This window comes from Glycine soja, chromosome 5 (genome assembly GCF_004193775.1).
Source record: "Glycine soja cultivar W05 chromosome 5, ASM419377v2, whole genome shotgun sequence".
Classification (NCBI taxonomy): Eukaryota; Viridiplantae; Streptophyta; class Magnoliopsida; order Fabales; family Fabaceae; genus Glycine; species Glycine soja.
Genome location: NC_041006.1, coordinates 1,880,092 through 1,902,743, shown reverse-complemented (window position 1 = coordinate 1,902,743; position 22,652 = coordinate 1,880,092). Strand labels below are relative to the sequence as shown.

Below are 22,652 nucleotides of genomic sequence, written 5' to 3'. Positions count from 1 at the left end.
TGCCCCCTCCGTGCACATAGTCATTGGATGCCATGGTAGCATAAATGACAAAAGAAATGGCGAAAGGTCCGTTCACTGCTTAGGCTCCTCACCCTGTTAGCCTTTCACGAGTCTCTATGAAACTATTTGTCCTTCCTTGATAAAGGGTAAAGAAAAGAGGAGCGTGACTACAAACACACTACTTATTATTTACTATTAATTATTAACAACATTAGTACAGTAATATCCACCGGTTGTAGTGAAGGGAAAAAAATTTAAAATTTATATTAAAAACAAAATGAGAGGAACTTTTTAAAATTTTTTGGTTAATTTTTCTCCCTTTCTTCAACTAAATGAAAGACACATTTATATTTATATTTTATTTTCTCTGTTTTTTTTTCTTCCCTTCTGTCCAAACATACTAGTGAAGTGATGAGTGAAATTGCAAAAGTAGAAAAGCATTCACAAGCCGACACGAAAGGGGGCCAAGTATCATCCCACCGTTAACACATTACACAACTTTACCATCTCCATCTCCTCTGTGTTATATTTTGTCCTCTTTTATTCTCATCTGATCACACACACTCTGTCACGCACCCACCATTCTACTACACTCCTCTCTCTCACTCTCACTCTCTGCTCCGTGATAGCTGTACCACGTTTTTCTCTCCATCTCGAAACACCATCTCTGCCTCAGTCCCAACCCATCACCATTCTCATGGCTGCTCTAGCTCTAGCACTTCTTCTTCTGGCTTTCACCGGCACTTCAAGTATGCTTTTCTTTCAAACTCCTTTCCTTCAAAGTATCACTTTTTTTTTTTTTTTTTTTTATAGTTAAAACCCTTTTCCATTTTCCATATTTTAACTACTGGATCTATCTATCTCTCTCTCTCTCCTTTCTATTTTCTCACAATATCTTCAAAGAATCAACTTCCCTCCTCGCTAGGGACATATTTAGTCACGTTACAATCATAAAAGCACCGCATTTCTTAACATGGTCTATAAACATCTAGGGTAGATTCATGTGTCTTTTGCTCTTCAAACCATGTATACCCTTACTAATGCAAAAAATATTAGCTTTTCTCTACTTACTCTAAACCCTTTTGTTAAAACTGCTGTAGGTGCTACATGGTGCGTTTGCAAGGATGGAAGCGACGCGATCCTGCAGAAGACGTTAGACTATGCTTGTGGAGCTGGTGCTGACTGTAACCCTCTTCACCTAAACGGGCCTTGTTTTCAGCCCAACACCGTCAGGGCCCACTGTAACTACGCCGTGAACAGCTACTTCCAAAAGAAGGGTCAAGCTCAAGGGTCATGCGAGTTTGCGGGAACAGCCACTGTTACTGCATCTGACCCCAGTAAATCCTTAATCTCTCTCTTTTCTTCTTTTTTATCATGGCATATATTCCTTTGAACAATAATAGTAGATTAGTAGCTCACCCTCTTATCTGTTTCTCTCTTCTTTTTTTTATGAGCAGGCTCTAGCGGTTGTGTCTACCCTTCTAGCGTCAGGTGTGTATTTGATCCACCCATCATTTTCTTCTTCTTCTTCAACTTTTCTCTTCGTTTAATATGCCTATCTTTTCTCTTTTCGACTAAAGTTTTAACGTGTTTGTTTGGTTTTCAAACTTGGTGATGTTAGTGTTGAACTTTTTTACTTTTGTTTATCATATTAATAGTAATAGTGGGGGCGGGGCACTTGCATATGTTATTATAGATTGGTTATTATCTTCAAAAGAGAGTTCTCTTTAGGCTTTGTGTTGAAGTGGGGACATTGCTTTGCGATAGGCATATTCGCACTGTGGTAGTGTAATAGTAATAATATTTTTGTGAGCATATAGAGGAGGTTGTCTTGTGCTTTGTAGTTCGGTAGTAAACAATGTTTGTAAGTGAACCAAATAGCTTAGGCCCTGTTCGGTTCGGGATGGTTTTCTGTTTCCATTTTTAAAATTATTAAAAATTAAATCCAGTTTCAGTTGTGAGTGTTAGTAAGTTAGAAATAGATTAAATAATTGTTCAAAAACTATCAACAATGCTTCTTCTAAAAACCCCACTATTCTATCTCAACCTAAACCTCCCAAACACACCCCATCCATGGCGGGAGCCACTGGCAGAACCTCTTCACTCTCTTCCCTCACGCGCCTCTCTCATCCCCCAAGCGCGTCCAATCCCCAAACCCTTAGTCTTTAAAATAAAAGTAATATTCCTTGGAATTTTTTATTATTATCGTAATCAACTTTTTGTTGGTTTAATTAAATTTAAACTTAGATTTAAACTTAGATTTATCGTTTTTTACCATGCTATTATTAAAATCGACGATAATAAAGACCAGATTTATTTTTGTATGTATGGAAGCATGTCCCATTTAGATTTTTTTTCACCACTTTTTTCTGTTACTAAAGCAACAGTACTACCACTTTTAAAAAAAAAGTATCAGTGCTACGCTCGTACTCTCGTACTCTATTTTAGCTATCATAGAAGAAAGTAAAGGAAAATTCAAATTTTCTCTTTTAATCTTTTGTAAAAGAAAAGTATGGAAGTGGCGTAAAAAAAATATAAAAGAAACATTACTCAAATAATTATTCATGTAAAAGCCCGCCATGATAACACAAATGAAAATCGGTACAGATGATGATGAAAAACTGAAAAGCAGAATAATATCCTTAGTTTTGAGCAGTGTAGTTGAAGGCAAAAAGATGGAGCTAAAAAAATTAATTCAGCTCAATAGTGATTTTTTGGGTACATGCACAATAGGGTTTTTTTTATTCTGATTTATAATATTCCTTTATTAGACGGGTATCTCCCCTCTTTTTTCTTAAAATGAAAAAAAAAGAAAAGAAAAAATTCTGTTATTTGATTGGTTCGTGGGCACATATCCACCCAATCCCTTTTTAGGAAGACAATCTACTCTAGAGCCTTAAATCTCACTTTTTTTTTAAATTTATTTTCTTAATTTCTCTGTTTTATTTAATGTTGCTTTGACATGTGGTCCAATCCAACGTTGAAGAACACCTTCTTATTCATTTCATTTTGACAATATTCAAATTTCATTATTGATGTCTGCAACATATTGCTCATTTATTGGTGATTATAGCCGTTGCATCCAGTCACTGAACTTTAAGATGCTGCAATAATTGGGATCCGATGCTCTAGCCTCTAGTAAAGTTTGTATCTCCTTCAAATAATAAAATATGACCAATATCATTGGAAATGACGAGTTTGTCCCAACTGAACTCTCTTATCATGTGCTTTTTGCTTCGCCTTTTTTTTTTGGCAATAGAAAAATAACAAGACAAGAATGTTATTTATCTTATTATAGTTACAGTAAAAAAATAAAATAAGTGGACGACAGCGTTTGGGTGAGCACTGAGCAGTTTGGGATAACTGTTCATTTGTTCCCATTTCTCATGAGTCAGTAACTTTGAAATCTGATCGTTGATGATGAAGCAGACACTTGCATCGAGATCTGGGCCATCATCAACTTTTTGAAAAGTCGAGATATTTTTTTATCTTTGTGTATGACCATTCTTGCTGCCCATCCATCACTTTCATTAGTTTATCTCCATTCAGATTCTTTTTTAACCTGCACATTTTTAATGTTGTTTTTCTTTCGTCCTTCTATACAGTAGTACTCCTTTTAATTGAGAGGGTAGAGTAAAAAAATAATGTCGTACGAAAGATTAAAATAGAGTAAAAAAATTGTGTTGGGTTTTGGACTGACTTATGTAGAGGTATGTGCTGTGTAACCCAAGACCTATGTTTTACCAAAGCCAATTAACTATCAGTTCTAGTCCACACTTTCTTTGTTGTCCGTGAGCTGAAGGGAAGGACAATGCTTTAAAAAGCAAATCTTTATACTAGATGTTCTCTGATGTGGAATATTGATGTCCTTAAAAATCAAACATGGTTTATGCTGGAGTTATTATCAACTTAAAAAAAATGTAGTTGAGAATTGAGAATGAATATTGGTAGTAGATCAGCTGTAGGTTTTGTAAACTTTTAATGGGCATTAAACATCGACAAATTGAGTTAACGAGTTTGAGTCCAAAACGCCACATGGAAAAGTGTCAACGAGTTTTGAGTCCAAAACTTGTTGTTTCAAAATAGTTGGTAGCATGTGTATACTGTCATTCATGTACTGTTAGTTAGTTATTGTGTGTAATGAGGATTGAAGTTATGATTCCACTAAGAAATTATTACATGGTCAGAAATTATTACATAATTTTGGATTTTGCAAATAAGTGTCAAAAGGGTATTGATTAAAGAATTGAAAGAAAAAAGTATTTATTGTGATTAAGACAATGGTGTCCTTAACTTATTGGTTAACATTTACTTTTTTATTTTTATGTGATACGTCATTAAGTATCCTGTAAATTGAAAAAACATGATTGCATGTGAGGTAAAGTTTAGTCGAGAGATCTCATAATACATGTGATCAACAACATGTACACCATGGAATAATAATTTTGCCTTCACTACCTACCCAAACCCTAGTGTGCCAGTTAGCTGTTGTGTTTTTGGTTTTTTTGGCTATAAGAACGTTTGAGACACCACATGTGACTGAGTATTGGTTCGTTCCTTTGTCTTATCAGCGCTGCAGGCACTGGTACAACTCCTGTGACTACTACACCAACAATGGGCACTACTCCTACAACTGGAACTCCATCAACAAGCACCGGCACCGGCACTGGCACCGGCACCACCACTGGTACCACTCCATACAGCACAACACCTGGAGTATTAGGAGGCATTGGCAGTGGCATGGGACCTTCAGGATCCGGCATGAACGATGAAAGTCACGGTGGCATTAGATTTGTTCACAGCAGTAGTTTCTTCTCGATCGCGATCGCCCTCATCTCTGCCTTCATGATGCTCTGCTGGGGTTGAGAATGAAAATGGCTTGACCTGGGTATATGGTGCAAAATGCCTTATTTCACTGTATTAATGTGAATGCTATTTTTCTAGGTGTTGAACTTGGGACGTTAGTTTTTGGGGTTCTTATATAATATTTTTCTCCACCTTCCACTAGCTATTGGTTTTTTGATTAATTAATTGAATATGGTAACAACTTGGCTCCACTTGTTCTTAATCTTAAGCTCTGTACGAAGAAGTACATAACGTTGTCAATGAGATGGAAGGGTGGACCTAGTGACACCAATGCTATGTAATTTTTAACGTAACTATAAACCGTTAATTTTGTGCTTTCAATGAATAGAAATCATGCCCAATTGTTTCGGACTTAAGGTGTATTTGGATAAACAATGTTGAATGCCAATCCAGCTATTTTTGGAATGTGCGAAAGTATATTAAAAAAAACACTATTAATAAGGAAGTAGATTTGTAATGTGAAATACTAAGTTTCTCATTGACCTCTAGTCTAGTGCTAGTCAAACAGTATGTGGTCCTTAATTCCTTATAATTGAAATGTTGAGCTGTATAATCATTTGCCGAAAGCAAAAGCACGACAAAATGTGGTACCAGTCAATAAGCTGTTTCTGGAAGCATTAGGGTAGGGAGCACAATACAAATCAGCATGAAAAATCCATGGTGATCACATGGCACACCATTTTTGAATTTGTCTGTTTTTTAAATCACCATATGGGCTGTTCTTTGATTCTCTTGTCAGCTTCAGTTTGGAGTGTTTCCCAATTAACATTTGATTGCTCTAATAATTTTATGTTTGTCTTCCCAATATAATTACTTTATTTCTCCATTTTACGAAACGGTATCTTTGGTGCTTGCTCATGTGTCATGAACAATTGTTGGTACATCACAGCGTTTTCGTTTGTTTCTCTTGCAGTCCCCGCATGTCTGTTTATTGGCACATGGGTTGCTAATTCACTTGTACCTTACTTTTGTTCATTGAAATTTGAATCACGTTGCCGAATCTTCCCCAGCGTGCAGCGGATGTATATTGGTCACTGTTTTTTTGTCACAACTGTTTTTTTTTCTTATATTAAAATGTTTTTACTACCACTGAAATTTTTTAATACAAACACTTTAATCTTTTTTACTTTTTTTTTTATCAATAATATGATAGAACTGGGAAGACACCCCTAATTATAATATTGCTGAACATGCATCAATGATATGCTGAGACTATCAGAGAAGTCTATCTAGAAGATTATTGCACAAGCCTAGATTGCAACGTAAATAGTTTTATCCAGATGCAAGTTAAACGTTGGGGATTTTCCTAGGGATGATTGTCCACCAAGTGAGATTTTAATATATTCAAAGAAATTGAACCTACAACCATGGAAAAGACTAAAGTTAACTCTGGATTTTTAAACACTTATGTCAAACTTTTCTGTAGCTTTAGTCATGTAGCGAGAAGCATGTAGGCCTTTTGTTTTAGTGGCATCAAGATTCAAGGGAATGATTAATTCTGTAGATGTGGAGTAATGAGACTTAATTCTTAATCCTTAACCATTCGCAAATAATGGTCTTTTTTTTTATTATTATTATTGGAGCGTTACCCGTGTAGAGCGGAATCGTGTAGGCCTTTTGTTTTTGTGGAGTCAGACCTAAAGCCCAAATATGCATCTTGGCCTTTGTAAATGCATTCCTGACAGCATATGCAGTGTTTTGAAGCTTGATAGAATTAGTTTTAATAAAAATTTGTTTTAAAGTTTGATAAAATTAGTTTTGAGTTTAAGTCATACACTAATAGTGTAAAACACTTTTATACTGTAATCTAATAACAAATCAATGTTAATATGATTTTTAAAATAATTATTATAAAAATGAATTGATCATAAATAATAGATTGTGATGGGATAATAGTGTAAAAAATTTTACACTATAAATATATAATCTTTTTTTTTTCTTAATTTTAATAAAAGTAATGTTAAACTTTTAATTACTATTTGTTTGAATGAGTTATAGCCATAAATTTACATTACGTGTATTTTCATAATCATAAGTATTAAATACAGTCATTGATTTTCTCAGCATCAAAACAAACAATGACTTAACTTTGGGGTGATTATTTACACTTATTGAATTGGATTAATATGTTATCACATTACTTCTAACTCTTGTTCTAGGATTTACCGAATTCACCTTGCAACCAAGTCTTGCTATGGACTTCAGTGCATTTACCCTTAAGAACTTTTGGATTTGTGCGTATAAAAAATATGTTTGTATATTTATGAACTAAATTAATAATATAAAAAAAACGTATGAACTAAGTTATTAGCATAATGGCTAAACAGACTATTTATTCAATAATTATCCAATAAAAAATGGTGACTGGTGACTCATTAGCATTGAATTCCGAAGGGACAGATAGTTGTGTAAGAAAGAGCTCCTGAGCCAATAAAACAATCTCTCTGTCTTCCCTTGAAGAAGGAGAAATGGGGGGAAATTAAAAGGGAAAAAGGCATATAACCGGAAACAATCGCGTTTCGAATTCAAAATCACTCGTTTCTCGCTTCTCCTTTCGTTCGACGCATGAATGCAGGGGCTTCACCGCTTCAGACTTCAGTAGCAGAGTGACAGAAATTAGAAACTCAAAAAAGTAGGCGCAGCCGAGTGAGAAACCATGGAACGTGAAAACGACAACAGCGCCAAAAGCAGTGTCAACGGTCAGCGCCGCGTGGGTTTACTCTACGACGAGAGGATGTGCAAGCACCACACACCAGACGACGAGGACCATCCCGAGACCCCCAATCGCATCAGAGCTATTTGGAACAAACTCCAAAGCACCGGCGTTCCCCAACGGTAAAATTCTCGCTCGTTTCATTTTAGGGTTTCGCGTCGCAAAATCTCTTTTCTGTTGCTCTCAATCATAATCTTGTTGTTTTTGCTTTAATCGTGTTCCAGATGCGTGATTTTGGAGGCCAAAGAAGCTGAGGACAAACATCTACTGTTAGTGCATTCTGAAAATCATGTTAATCTGATTAAGAACATCAGCTCAAAGCAGTTCAATTCGCGGAGGCATAAGATTGCCTCAAAATTGGATTCCATATATTTTAATGAAGGTTCATCGGAAGCTGCGTACCTTGCTGCTGGCTCTGCAGTAGAGGTCATATTTACAGCGAACTTATGAGACTTTTGTGTTGTTCATTAAACGTGAATATACTGCATTATTGAGCGATTTCAGTTTTCGAATTTATATTATTGTCGTTGGTCATGTTGATAGCGGTGATTATGTTTGATATCTCAGATCATTGAAGCTTTTCCTGTTATTGTCTTACTTTGATTTGCATAGAAGGAAATTTAATAACTGTTATTGAATTTGGACTTGATAATGTTTATATCTGTGGCCAAGATTTTTTCTGTTAAATGCATTAAATTGTTATAATTTGACAGAGGGAGCAATGTTTTTTGCTTCTGTATATCTTCTCTCTCCCTCTTGGTGGCCCGGTGGACATAGGTTCTACTTGCAAAGCTGCCTCTTCTTTTGTGGCAGTAGTGCTGCGTGCAATATGTCTAACCCTTTGCGGACCTTATGCTTAATCTGATTAAAATAAGCTTTGTGTCTTACTCATAAAAACTTTATGAACCTAACTGAAGATGCTTTGACAAATAGGTTGTTGAAAGAGTGGCAAGCAGGGAATTGGATTCTGCTGTTGCCATTGTTAGGCCTCCAGGTCATCATGCAGAACAAAATGAAGCTATGGGATTCTGTCTGTTCAACAATGTGGCAGTTGCTGCAAGATATCTCTTAGATGAAAGAGTGAGTAACGTAACACCTACTACCAATTCCATATTTGCAAAGTTTTAAGCCTTTAATTTAACCATTGGTTACTTTATTGACACCTTTGTTTGGTTTTGCCGTCTGCATGACAGCCAGAATTAGGTGTGAAGAAAATATTAATTGTTGATTGGGATGTCCATCATGGAAATGGTACTCAGAAAATGTTCTGGAATGATTCTCGAGTTTTATTCTTTTCCGTTCACAGGTGTGTTAAGTATTTTTCACTTATTTTCTTGTCAGTTTTACTGGTTTGTGATCTCGTAATGATTTGTTAGTACTTCTAAAATCTAAATCTGTAAAATTTTGTTGGCTATGGTTCTTCTGGTTCTGTCAATTGTTGTACCGTCTCAGAAGGATTTCCAATTTAAGATTTGTAGTTGATCACTTGATCCTCAATCATATCAACTTTTCTATTTATGCAGGCATGAGTTTGGGAGTTTTTATCCAGCTAATGATGATGGATTTTATACCATGATTGGAGAAGGAGCAGGTGCTGGATATAATATAAATGTCCCCTGGGAGAATGGGCGATGTGGTGATGCAGATTACTTTGCAGTGTGGGACCACATCTTGCTTCCTGTTGCTAAAGAATTTAATCCAGACATAATTATAGTTTCTGCTGGATTTGATGCAGGTCTGTCATTGTAAAATTTGAGATTTTCTTTTATTTTTTTGGGAGTGGGGATCACTTGTTCTTTATACTGTTTTCAAGGATTTTTAGCAAGACTTTGTTCTTGAAGTCTAGTTTACTTGTTTTGTAAGATGGGAGTGATCCTAGCATTTGGGTCAGTTGATATGGTAATTTATTATTTTTTAAGCGTAGTAAGTAATAATGACTTAGCTTTTTAAATGTAACAGCTGTTGGTGACCCTCTGGGAGGATGCCGTGTCACACCATTTGGTTATTCTGTTCTGTTAGAGAAGGTTACTTTTAAAGATTGAATTTTCATGATTACTTCCTTCATATGTTTATTTTAATGCTAGTATGCTACTTTCTTGCTAAAACAATGCTGTTATATTTGAAGATAATATTAGTTATGGGCAAAACTGAACTAAATATGTAGGTTTAAAAGTATGTATATTGATTATTTTCTTGTTCCTTCATTTTCTCTATACTATTTTTCTTCAATTATGCTTCCATTTTTTTTAATTTTTATATAATACTATAATATATAGTACTTCTCATTAATTTTAAATTTTGAAGAAAAAAAAACTGTGACAGTTTTAATATGCTGATCACCATATCCGTAACTGTTATGTATGTTTTTTCCTTTCTATTTTTCAGTTGATGAATTTTGCTGAAGGTAGGATTGTACTGATTTTAGAAGGAGGATATAACCTTGATTCCATCGCAAAATCAATGCATGCCTGCTTGGAAGTTTTGCTAGAGGACAAGCCTGTTATTGGATCCTCAGAGGCCTATCCATTTGAATCTACGTGGCGTGTGATTAAAGCGGTAAGAACATGTGATACTGATATATGGTTGTGTCCCTCTTAGGGAGATTAAAGAAGTTATTTTTGTCTTTCCCAGGTGGTGGGGGAAGGATATTCTTTTCTTTCCTACCATACAGATGAGATTTATGCTCCTTAAGACGTACAGAAGATTCTTTTAGTGCTAAAGTGGCATGTGTATTTTGCAGGTTCTCCTGGAGTTAAGTCCCTTTTGGCCTACACTTGCATGTGAATTACCGCAAAAGTTAATCTCACAAATGGCACCACCTCCGGTAATGTACCTTTCTGTAATACTTGTTTTTTCATAGGTAGTTTAGCTAATGTAATACATATTGTTTCTTTTAGTATTCGGTATAAATCATTTTAAAGTTCTGTGCCAGGTTATATAAATGGGAAGTAAAGATTAAATAATACTGATCAAATAGTGTTTAAGGAATTTTATTGTGTAATTTGTAATTTCATCTTCACGGACCTCACCTAGTTGCATAAGGCTTGTTGTTGTTGTTATTGTAATTTGTAATTTCTTTAGAACTACAATTTGAATGTCAAGGTTGATTGCTGTAAATCATATTTAAGTTCTTTGTAATTAGCAAATTTTTATTGGCATTCCCAATTTGAAGCAAATCATGACCTTTGATTAGAAAGCTGTCTTATTTTGAAAAGTCTCTTGGCAATGGAGTTACTGTGCAAGACTTAAGTAATCCTTTTTAGGAAACTTTGTTTTTTGATCAAATGATTAACAGTCCTGTCTTTTCTAATGTATGAATGCCAAATATAGACATTTTTGGTTATGCTACAGTTTTCATTAAAGTATGGTGATCTGATAATAATGAGTCATGCATGTGTGGAATTGTACATAATTTTGGAGGAACTAAAATTCCAAACACCTTTTGCTAATTTTTGTATATCTTGTATCCATTCCTTTTTGTGTGTTATTGTATCTTAATTTCGTCCTCTATGTGGGCAAATACTCATTAAGTTTTTTGCTGATTTTTTTTTTCTTTTGGCTTTTGCAGCATACTCTTGTCTCAAGCTCTGACTCTGAGGCTGAGGATGATAAGGGTGCACCAAGTTCAGAAAATTTTGTTGAACTTCTTGAGGATGTCATAAAACCACTTTCCAAACTGAAAGTTGATGCTGGTAACCATGATCCCTAGATATCTTTTATAATTGGAGAAACACCCCTGAAATGTTATATTTTATATTTTTTTCCACAAAATATAATTTTAACTCCTTAAGTTTTGGCCATTGGTGTGTTCCATAAGATTGTTGCTTTTTGGTCCTCTGGATTGGGTTTGGATCCACTGGAGTTGGTGCAATACATTGGCGATCTGATGTTTCTTCACTTATTATTTGACAAGTTGTATGCTTGATGCAGATGAAGATACTGATGTTTCTAGTACTTGGCGATCTGAATTGTCAAATGTTTATATATGGTATGCCTCATATGGATCAAATATGTGGAAGGCAAGATTAAATTGCTACCTAGCAGGTGGACAGGTAATGCAACATTCAAGTCATATTGCTTTTTCGTATTGAAATAATGGTCTCTTTGTATAGGGATTGAAACTCAGTTTTAAAGAAAACTACCGATTTATGGGGCACTGTCACAAACATTTTATAAATATATAAACTAGTTATAAAAAATACAACTATAAATCAAATGATTTATCTTTGATTCATTTCAATCTTTCCATCAGCATTTATGGTCAAATTTTGGAAAGCTAATTTTTGTTTACTTTTGCCACTTTTTCACAATGCTGCCAAATATCTATATCTATTAAGGGAAAGGTATGCTGGCCGTGAAATTTTATTTTATTTGAATATAGTATATTATAACTTGTAGGTGATTGCATTCATACTATAAAAAGTGAACTTCTCTTTCTGACAAGATTAAGTGTTAGCCCAAAAGAATTGGGCAAGTTAGTTGGGCATGAACAAGATGGGCCTTCGGATGGGGGCAAAGCCAAATATGACTAAAAGGGATGAGAGTGTATGAGAAAAGAAAGAAGGGGATCAATATTTACGGGGAAGTTTGTTATAGGGCCCATGTGTCTTAGTGGGGAAGGAAGAGGTGTTTTTAGGAGGGTGGAGTGGTTGAGGTAGGCAGTTATTTTGGCAGTCTTGCTAGTAGTTATGGAGGGTTCTTACTCTCTTTGTGAGGTCCTGAAATTGTATTTTCATCACCCTGATGTGGCAGAGTTGTTTAGGCCAGTGACTTGTTTTGCTATTGCACTTTTTGTTATTTCGGTTATCTAACATTAAGTCTTGTGCTTTCTGGCTTTAGGGTGATGAATATCTATTGATTGTTCAGTTTATAAATAATTTAGAGCCTTCCTTTCATTTCATTCTTTCCTTTTCTGTAGCTTTGTTTCTTCTGTTGTCTGTTATATTTTTTTGAAGATTTTGAGAAATGACATTCAGGTGGAAGGTATGCAGAAGGGGTGTTCTGGTTCAGTGAATAGAACTCTGCCAAAAGAGATCCTGTGGAAGACTTTCCCTTGTCATATATTTTTTGGTCGTGATTCATCACATTCATGGGGTATGGGAGGCGTTGCATTTCTTAATCCTGAGAAAAGTTTTCAGCACAACACCTATATGTGCCTGTACAAAATTTCGTAAGCAAACTTATCTAGTTCAAATCTGCTTCTATTAGCAGAAAGTATGTCTTTTTCAAAGCTTTCCTGTCAGAGCATGACAGACTAGAGCAGTTCATTTTTTGGGGGATTTTTTATGTATCCAGAGGGCCTTGACTTTACATTCTTGTCCAAATTTGTTACAGGCTAGAGCAGTTCAATGATATTTTGTTTCAGGAAAATGGTTTAAGCCTTGATGCGGGCTCTCCTTTATTTGATATAACTACTCTGAATGCTATCTCTTACAAGGAGTTCCACTCTCTGGAGGTTGTCAAGGTATCTATCCCCTGTCCCTACTCATTTTTCTGATAGCAATTAGTTTATATATTTTATTTCCTCTTTTACTTTATTCGGTGTGGGCGTCAATGGTCATGACTTTTTCTTGATAATGTCATGCAGGGTGCTTGGTATGGCAATGTTGTCTACTTAGGAAAGGAGCTGGATATTCCAGTAATTACCATGACGTGAGTATCAAATTATCGTTTGTTGTGTATTTGGGTGACTTAAATGTTGATCTGTATGAGCATGATATTATGTTACCTTAACCAGGTGTTCTCTTCTTGATATTGAACGTTTCAAATCTGGGAAGCTACCATTGCGTGCCCCTAATAAAGCGTATGCAAACACCTTAATAAAAGGGTTGGTAGATGGAGAACAGCTTTCAGAGGTGGAAGCCATCGCTTACATAGAAGGTGCTGCTAAATCATTGTAGTTTGCATAGGCGTGCCATTTACTTTAGGTGTAAAAATCTTCTAGAACAACTTACTCGTACAGAAAAAGATTTCCCTTGTAGATATTGAGTAACTAAACCTTGGAGTATTGCTTATTTCTCGTAGTTTTGTGTGCCTTGCGCAGCTACACTTTCATTTGCTACAATGCTGGTGCAGCACTGCATGTATATTTTGAGTGGTAACATTTAGTTGTAACTAGAATATTTAAGGAACTTGCCTAAATGATTGAATTGCTGCTTTATCTACCACTGGTCATAGTTTTTTTTTTTTTTGGTTTCCCATTTTTTTTCCCTTTGGCTAACAAATATTGGATACTATTTTGTGGGAATCTTCCGATATTTGGTCTTGTATTGAGGATGAAATTGAGAGTTGATGACGAGTCGGTGGTTGCCAAGGAGTCGTGAACATTGTGGTGGACACGAGAGATTATTCCATCATGACTATGATTTCTGGTGACTGTAATAGTGGAGGATTCACTTGGAAGGACTCAATATTTAAAGTCAATGAGAAAATAGAATCAAAAGATTTGAATCTGCGTGAAATCATATCTCAATATATAATGATAGGTTGGACCCTTAATTATTTTTATAATGTTCAAAGGGTTGTTAGAAAAGTGTCAAGTGATTAGAAATTTTCGAGGAATAACTGTTTGATATCCATGTATTTACTAGTTAATGTCTACTTGAAGTTTGAACATTTGCTTGACTTGTGATCTAGTCTAGCATGCCATAATTTGGTTTGTCTGGAGCAATTATCCCCAAGATAGTGCTGGTTTTAATTGAATCAGCTGACAACCAATGTAAGTAAATTTTGGCCATGGTGTTATAGTTGCAGTCATGGCGTTATGGCCGGGCAAATTTCTTTATAAAACGACATTGTACAATGGCGGACGCCAAAAGCATGGATTGCAGCTTGGCATCCATAGTGAAAAAGGTATTTTTTTAAAAATTTAAAAAGGAAAATGAGCCCGTGGTCCAACAAGACCCAATTAAAATAAAGGGTTTTAAACCCTAAAATTACCCACAATGAGAAGTTTTCAACTAAAAAGGTATTTTTTTTAACCTAAAATTACCCACAATGAGTAGCTTTCAATTTCTCTGTCTTGTGTGCATTTGTTGCTGCTGTAGAAACCTACAAAAACCTCTCCTTGCGACGACTTATTCATCAATGCCAACTTCTGCATCATGAAGATGTTCACGGACAATCATTTTCGGTTCATCGCCATAATATGGCGGTGACATTATAGGTTACATATGGTGGTGTCATGGCGGACGTCAGAAACATGACGTCCATTGTAGCTTGACGCCCAATGACGAAAAAGGCGTTTTTTAAACCTAAAATTACCCACAATGGTGTCCATTTGTTGTTGTAGAAACCTACATGAACCTTTTCCTGCAATGACTTATGCACCAATTTCAACTTTTGCATCGATGAAGATATTCACCCGCGATAATTTCTGATTCTGATTATTGCCATCTATGTTGAGTACCATTTTCTTTGTTTTTTCAATTAGTTTTTTTGTTGTAAAAAATATTTGTTAAATTCTTCAATTTTTTTTGTTTTATTTGATTATTCTTTTTAATATTGTAACCATTAACCAACATCTCTTCTTCTTTCTTTTGCTCTATTTTTTTATATAAAAAAAGTTGTTTTATGATTTAGATGTTGTGTTTTGATATTTTTTCTGCTTTCTTCCTCTTTTTATGCTTTCTTTTTCTTTGTTTTCATTTTTTAGTTTTTTATTATATTTACTGTTTCATATGTACACTATTTTTTAGTATTTATATTCGTTGTCTTTCTGCCATTTGCCTCTATGCCATCTACCATATGTATATGGTGAATTTCGGGCTCTTTGCTAACAACACTACTAACAAGAAATTATGCAATTCCCTTTTAGGCGATTGATTTGAGGAAGTGAATTTGTTTCTTGATTATGTTCCAATCAACTCCAAAAATTTTTTTGCTAATCATGTAACTAATGTTGGATATGCTAAGCTACACCAGGGGAAATGTGGTAGAGGAAAGTTGTTAATAAAGGAAAGAAATTATTGGAAAAAGTTAAATTTGATTGATTTGGTCAAGGAGCTTGATTTGACATTAATTCTTTTTCTTAGGAATAACCACTCACTACACACTCTATGGAAATCATAAGAGATCATGGTCAGTTGTAATGTCGATTTGATAATGTCTCAGACTGCTGCCACATCCCACTTTTTGCCTACTGCAGGCCCACTTATAATTGGCCCGACCCAGTTGTTTGAAAAATAGCAAAATCATTCATTTTTAATGCTAACATAATTGCCCCTTTTTTGCCTCATTTAGTTGTTATAATGACAATTTCATTAATTGATGTGTAGCCTATGGAAAAATCCCCAACTGGGATTTCTATAGGGACACTAAGAAAATTTGTCTCTAGATCACTCATCTTCCTATTACATTGGCGATTCCTACTTCTAAGGCGGTCACCAAATGATAAAGGAGTAACTTAGAAGCCTTTGGACAGGTTGTCCATTTGTATTTACTTCTTCCATTTTAAGAATTAGTCATTTGATAATGCCTATTATGTTTTACAGGTTGAGAAGAAGAAAAAGAGAGTTAGAAGTCTTTTTTATTCAAGCCACCAAGATCAATGATTGAACCAGAGAATATTGCTACTTCTAGGCAAGCAGCTAGTCTTGCAACCACTCATGTGAACCATCAATTCCCCACCAATACCTAAGGAGGTCCTCACTAACTACTTCAAGTCTTCCCAAACTATCCCTCAAGGCCCTAAAGATAACTCTCTTTTGGCCAAGCATAAGACCTATGTGCAACCATGACTATCATTCAACTTGCTTGAAGATCCAAAACATGTGAACTCCTTCCAGACGTCGTTGCTCAAGATGGCTTATGCGACTGACAACCAGGTGGTCTTTGAGGATGAAAAAACCATTTATGGCCGAATTACTCTTCTCTTCAGAGATTTGGAATCACAGTATGAGGCAAATTTAAAGTGTAAGGAGCAAAGTGAGAAGGAGTTAGAGTGCTTAACCAAATTAAAGGCCGAAAAGGCAAATCTCTTGACCCAATTCAAGACAGTGGAAGAAATTAGGGAGACCAATATGAAGTATCAAATCAATATTTTCACTTGTAGGACTCTCTTGCAGAAAAGTTTGGCAAAAATTCAAAATGAGATTGCTCAACTTCTACCACAATTAACGGCTACCGTTCACAAAGTGAACGATTGTGATGACCCAATTCAAGATAGTGGAAGAAAATAGGGAAACCAATATGAAGTCTCAGACTGATATTTTCGCTTGCTGGACTCTTGCAGAAAAGTTTGGCAAAAATTCAGAATGAGATTGTTCAACTTCTACCACATCTAACAACTATCATTTACAAAGAGAATGATTAAAATGACTAGAGGAAAAGGCTCTTAACCTAATTCAAGATAGTGGAAGAAATTGGGGAGACCAATATGAAGTCTCAAACCGAGATATTCGCGGGCTCTCTTGCAGAAAAGTTTGGCAAAAGTTCAGATTGAAATTATTCAACTTCTACCACATCTATCAGCTTTCATTCACAAAGTGAATGATTGAAATGACTAGAGGAAAAGGCTCTTGACCCAATTCAAGACAGTGGAAGAAATTAGGGAGACCAATATGAAGTCTCAAACCGAGATATTGGGTGATTCAACTAGGTGGATACATAATTCTTCAGCCTCAAGCCGAAAAACGAAGAGGCTAAGATAATTGGCGATATACCGACCCATGGAAGATTGCATGAGAATTCAGTTGAGTATATTTTGATGTACCCAATCTCAAAATAAATGTCATAATTGAATTTCATACTAATCGACAATCAACCATACAACGGTAAACTATCCGAAGTAGGAAAAATAGATGTACAAGAACATACTGAAATTGGAATCCAAACCATAATGTTTGGGAAAAATTATAATCCTAAATTTCAGTTGTTTTTATAGAGGAAAAAGCTATTTATAAAAATAAGCTAGATGTTCGGGAATCAACTGAAATTTATTGAAAACTTTTTTTCTAAAAAAAAGAAGTTTTTTCATGAATCTAAAAATTTGTAGCTTGATGATTATTTTTCAACAAATATTTTTTTATACTCTTTTTATTATGTAAAATTTAATTTTTTGTTGCATCCAAAGGAAATTAATTATTTTCAAACCATTTTCCACCAAACTTACCCTTTCAAGAATTAATTTTGATTACAATTTATTATAACAATTACTGAAATAACCTAATTTTCGTAGTTATCCCAAATACACCCTAAATTTGATAGACTTTAAATTTGAACCTATCTATCGATTCTGATTTGCTGTTTTTTTTTTTGTTTTTTTGCAGGGAACATGGCAATGAACCTGGCTGAAATGGCGAAAAGGTTTGTGATGAAAAGAAAAAACAAAAACACCGGAGAACCGAGCCCAAAAACTGTAGAAGCTGGATCGCAGCGGCTCCGTCGTGCAAGTAGAAGATGGGACTTTGATGAAGGAGAAACCTGGAAAAAGACAAGATTGGGAAACTAAGTGCTGGAAGGAGAATTGATGTTGAAAGGAAGAAGCGGGAAAAGATGAAAGTTGAAAAAGCAAAAGACTATTATTCAACACTGCTCGATCCCAAGTGGAGTTTTTTCCATTAAAGAAGTCAAAGGTGACACCATGCCAATCCCAACCTGGAACCTTGACCATTTGTACCTTTCACCGATCCATTATTCAACTTTTTCCCATTAGCAGTTTATTTTCAATTCGACCAGCACTGTAATCGCACTACATTTCACTTATAACATTAGGATCAGGATGTTTGAATTAAATAGTTTCCGGGTCTTGCTAACCTAGGAGAAAATAATTATTGTATGAAAGCATTTTGTTCGCGTGAGAATAATGACTCTCCTTAGTAATTACAATCACACTCTATTCAAATAAACTTCTCAATAAATACTCATAAAAATAAAAATCTTCCATAAACTACTTTTAATTTATACATGAACTAATTATAATGAGAGAATTTTTTTTTAACTTCTTTAAAAACTAAATTTAGCTAAAACATAAACTAATTCTAACTCAAAAAAAAAATCATTTTTTTATTTATTTGAAAAGAAAAGATTAAACAAACAAATGCTAGGTGCATCGATGCACCCTTGACATATTGGTGCATATTAGAACAATCAAACACATCCAATCGGCCATGTTTAAATTAAAAAAAGAAAGTGCTTTTTTATAAATAAAAAAAACTGAGTTGTTTTTCAGGAAGCAAGTAAAATTTGCTTCTTAAAAAAAATCTGCTTTTTTAAAACAAACAATTTAGACATACTAAAAATGGTTTAAAACTGCTTATTTTATTCATAAAAACAAGCCTTTTTTAACAAATAAATTTAAACAATCGAACCCAATATCTTAAAGTATTAAAAAGAAAATTTAGAATCATTCAATCTCTATTACTAAATCATCATAGTACTTCTTTTAAACACTTTTGTTTGTTTGTTTGGGAGCTAAAATTGAAAAATATCTAGACATACAAAGGGATCCCGTCAAATTTGTGCAGATCCTGTATCCATATCTTTCTAAACTGTGGCATAAATAACAGAATGCTTTCTGCCTAAGGATCACTTGAAAATGACTTTAACAATATATTTTAAGAATTAAAGAATGGACCAATAATTGGAGCAGAGGCCAATATCTGGAACTGGAACAAGACTCGGGGGAACGCTTGAATTGAATAATTCCAACTGTAGTTTCCTTTATCGACCTTTTATTGTCGCATGCCCAGAATCGCCAAGATGTTTATGTAATTTATTCCTGTGTATCAAATCAAACGAAGTTATGTAATAGTTTAGTCTGATAACAAAAAGATTTACCATTAGAACAATATAAAATTTGATAAACAAGAGGCATAAATTACCTTGAATCAAACTCCTCTCCACACGCCTCACAAATATTGCCAACATTCTTTGATGTCACCTTATTAAAGAAACAAAATCTGGATCAGATTGCAGAGCACAAAAACCAGCTTAATTGTGAGGCACGGCCAGAAAACATAATCAATATTATCCTGGCTACAGCCTAAATAGCAACTACTGGAAGTAACCCTACAAAAAAACTACAACAGAGAATAAACATAGGAAAGCTGAACAAGCAAGGATTGTCATCTCAACCAACTAAATACTTCCAGGTATCACTCGTCAAGTGGTCAGAACAAAATGGTCGCGTAGAGAAAATATGTCATGCACCCATAGTGTAAATGCATAGCCATTAAACTCAAAACAAATTTATTACTTCCTCTGTCCCAAAATAAGTGTGGCATTTGCAACAAAAAAATACTATCCCAAAATAAGTGCCATGTTACCATTTCAATGTAATATTAATTGTTCATTTTCCACTAATGCCTCTAATAAGTGTCACTTTAGTTTTTCAATGTAATATTAATAATAAAGTCAGTTTTGCAAAATTATTATTTTCTTTCATCTATTTATTAGTTTTTCTAAGTCTATGTAATATGTAAAACAACCTAAAATGATCCTTATTTTGAGACAAAAAGAGTATTATATAATCTGAATAGTCAAATAAACAATTAAATTATAGATGATTTAGTCTAATCAATGTGAAAGTTCCTCTCCCATCAAAGTCTCCTCAATTTTCAGAGGAGCCAAAATTGAGTGAGGGAATTTAGCCTCCTCTGCTCCATTTTCCACCAACCAAACACTACATTAGTGTAACTACCCGCTAATATATACCATACCGCATTACCACAATTTAAACATCACTTCAGGTTTCATTCTACTTTTAAAATGCACTAAACATAAGACAGATCTCATATGTTTTGTCCCAATTTAACCTATCTACCGAATGCGACCCTAAAAAAGTAAAACTATTGGAAGAAAAATGCGGGTTTCTAGTTCAGGAAACTACTAAAACACAAGATATTATAAGACAGCAGTAACAGCTACATATATCTCACGAGTCAAGGAGAACAGGTTTACTCAGAAGTTCTTACCTTTCCTTTTCTTCCTTTGGATGAAACTTTTGCTTTAGTTTTTGTGTCCTTGCCAGCTCCTTTTGTATCAGCCGGTTGATGAGAAATATTCTTATCTCTACCTTTTTTATCAGCCGGTTGATTAGAAATCTTGTCATCTCTACCAACCTGCTCATTCTCTATACCATTATCCTCATTTTCCACAAAATGTTGGGAACAGGACTCCTCTGCATGAGAATTATCATTTCCATTACTGTTTATATTCTCATAATCCCCACTGGAAGCAGCCCCCTGAGATTCTTCCCAATTTTTCCGACCCTTCTCTTTCTTGGCTCCACGTTTCTTTCTTGCGCCCTTCCGGTTGTTATATTCCTTAGAGCCAAGCTCATCATTCTCATTTTCAATTGGCGACGGGGCTACTGAAGCCTTGGGTTTGTGTGCTGAAGCCCGTGGTTTTCTGTTCTTGTGCCCAGCCACCATTGCTTCAAGAACACCATTTTCATCATCTTCATCATTGCCATCATAACGAAAATTAACCTTCACATTAGCCTCTTCCCCTTCCTTCACACGTGAGGCATCAAAAAACTCATCACCATCATTCAGTTCAATCCCATTCCTAGTCTCCCCCTCTTCAACATTAACACCATCCCTAATCCTTGCCTCCAAATCACCAATCCCATTATCAATCTCATCATTCACCCCAACCTGATCCTCCTCACTTTCCAAACCCTCCTTTCCTTCTTCTTCTTCTTCTTCTTCCAAATCCTCCTCATCACCAATCGAATCCCTGAACTCGGCAACCCTCTCCTTATGCTTCTTGGACTGCTCATGGTTCTTCCACTGCTTCTCACTCTTAAACTTCTTCTTACACAGCACACAATAAAACTCCTTCTCATTCTCCCTCTCCTCCACCTCCTCAACCACCTCCTCCTCATCCTCCTCAACCTTAGCCCACTCCGGCTCCTCATACGCCATAGCCCTCTCCTTCCTCTCCTTCTCCAACCTCCTCCTCCTCTCCCTTTCATCCTCCTTCTTCCTCTCCTCCTCGACACTCCTCTTCACCTTCATATCAATCACCCTCTTATCCCTCTTCTTCACAAAATCCCCCAACCTCCTCACAGTATCATTATACTCCCTCCTCGCCTTCCTCCTCGCCTTATTATTCTCTTCCTCCATAAGCCGCCGCGACTTCCGGTTCGGCCCCGCCATAACATCGTACTCATCCACCCAGCAAAAATCCATCACAGTACAAAACCCTAACCAATAACTATAAAACGCGGTAACCTGCGCGTAGGGGCTGTCCAAGTTCCCCATAACAGGCGCCTGTCTAACCGCATCAACACCAAGCCCCAATTTACGCGCGAAATTGATCTCGTTGGCGTGGATTTTATCGAATACATCGGAATAGACCTTGTAGAATCCCTTTGCGGTGTCGGAGTAGCCGGAATAGACGGTGTTGGAGAAGAAGGAGAAGAGGTCGGGGACGAAGGAGTTGGAGACGGTGTTGGGGTCGGAGAAGAGGATTTGGGAGCGGTGGGAGTCGTACCAGGCGCGTTCCTTGGGGTCGGAGAGGACTTCGTAGGCGTGCTGGAGTTCCTGGAACTGCGCGGTGGCTTCTTCTTGGGAGATACCCGATTTCACGAGCTTGTCGGGGTGGCGCTGCAGGGCGAGGCGGCGGTAGGCGGAGCGGATCTCGTCGGGGGCGCAGTCGCGGGGGAGGCCGAGGACTTCGTAGTGGCAACGCTTTGCCGCCGCCGCCGCCGCCATTGTTGGTTACCTGTGCCCAAGGTTAGGGCTCCGGGTTTGCGTCTTCTGGTAAAACTCCAAATCCTTGTTATTATGGGAAGTGCGTGAAATAAAAATAATAGTTAAAATATGGGCGGGTGTATTTTAATTTTTTTCTTCATATTATTACAATGGATAATTGATTATTTTTAAAAATTAAAGATAAATTTTAATTAAGTAATTTACCGATTTATTTTCTGAAATTTTAATAATTATTCAAATTAATAAAATGTTAAAATAATCCTTTTTCTCATTTGCAACCGCCAAAGTCGGTATAGAATATTTTATATATATCATTAGTGTATTTGTATAATTTAATAAAAAAATATTATCTTAAATTTTAATTTTTTTTCCATACAAATATAAACATAGACTCCGGAGATTAAAAGTGCAGT

General features: G+C 35.7%; 3 protein-coding genes across 3 annotated transcripts; 2 read left to right on the top strand and 1 right to left on the bottom strand.

Annotated features, from left to right (window-relative positions):
• Nucleotides 1–461: 461 nt before the first annotated feature.
• LOC114411809 (PLASMODESMATA CALLOSE-BINDING PROTEIN 3-like) lies at nt 462–5,217 on the top strand. The gene is made up of 4 exons (XM_028375512.1): nt 462–749; nt 1,101–1,337; nt 1,458–1,491; nt 4,572–5,217. The coding sequence occupies exons 1-4, from the start codon at nt 698–700 to the stop codon at nt 4,864–4,866; spliced, it is 618 nt and encodes a 205-aa protein (XP_028231313.1). The 5' UTR covers nt 462–697; the 3' UTR covers nt 4,867–5,217.
• Nucleotides 5,218–7,236: 2,019 nt separating this feature from the next.
• On the top strand, nt 7,237–13,746 carry LOC114411807 (histone deacetylase 5-like). Its single transcript, XM_028375511.1, has 14 exons — nt 7,237–7,701; nt 7,804–8,005; nt 8,513–8,659; nt 8,773–8,885; nt 9,103–9,314; nt 9,539–9,603; nt 9,965–10,135; nt 10,320–10,403; nt 11,148–11,271; nt 11,510–11,631; nt 12,556–12,749; nt 12,914–13,043; nt 13,167–13,231; nt 13,317–13,746. Exons 1-14 carry the CDS (start codon nt 7,523–7,525, stop codon nt 13,477–13,479), a joined length of 1,971 nt encoding a protein of 656 aa, XP_028231312.1. The 5' UTR covers nt 7,237–7,522; the 3' UTR covers nt 13,480–13,746.
• A 5,170-nt stretch (nt 13,747–18,916) lies between these two features.
• On the bottom strand, nt 18,917–22,325 carry LOC114411806 (DNAJ protein JJJ1 homolog). The gene is made up of 3 exons (XM_028375510.1): nt 20,494–22,325; nt 19,402–19,460; nt 18,917–19,298 (listed from the first exon to the last, which is right to left on the bottom strand). Exons 1-3 carry the CDS (start codon nt 22,237–22,239, stop codon nt 19,241–19,243), a joined length of 1,863 nt encoding a protein of 620 aa, XP_028231311.1. The 5' UTR covers nt 22,240–22,325; the 3' UTR covers nt 18,917–19,240.
• Between the last annotated feature and the right edge of the window lie 327 nt (nt 22,326–22,652).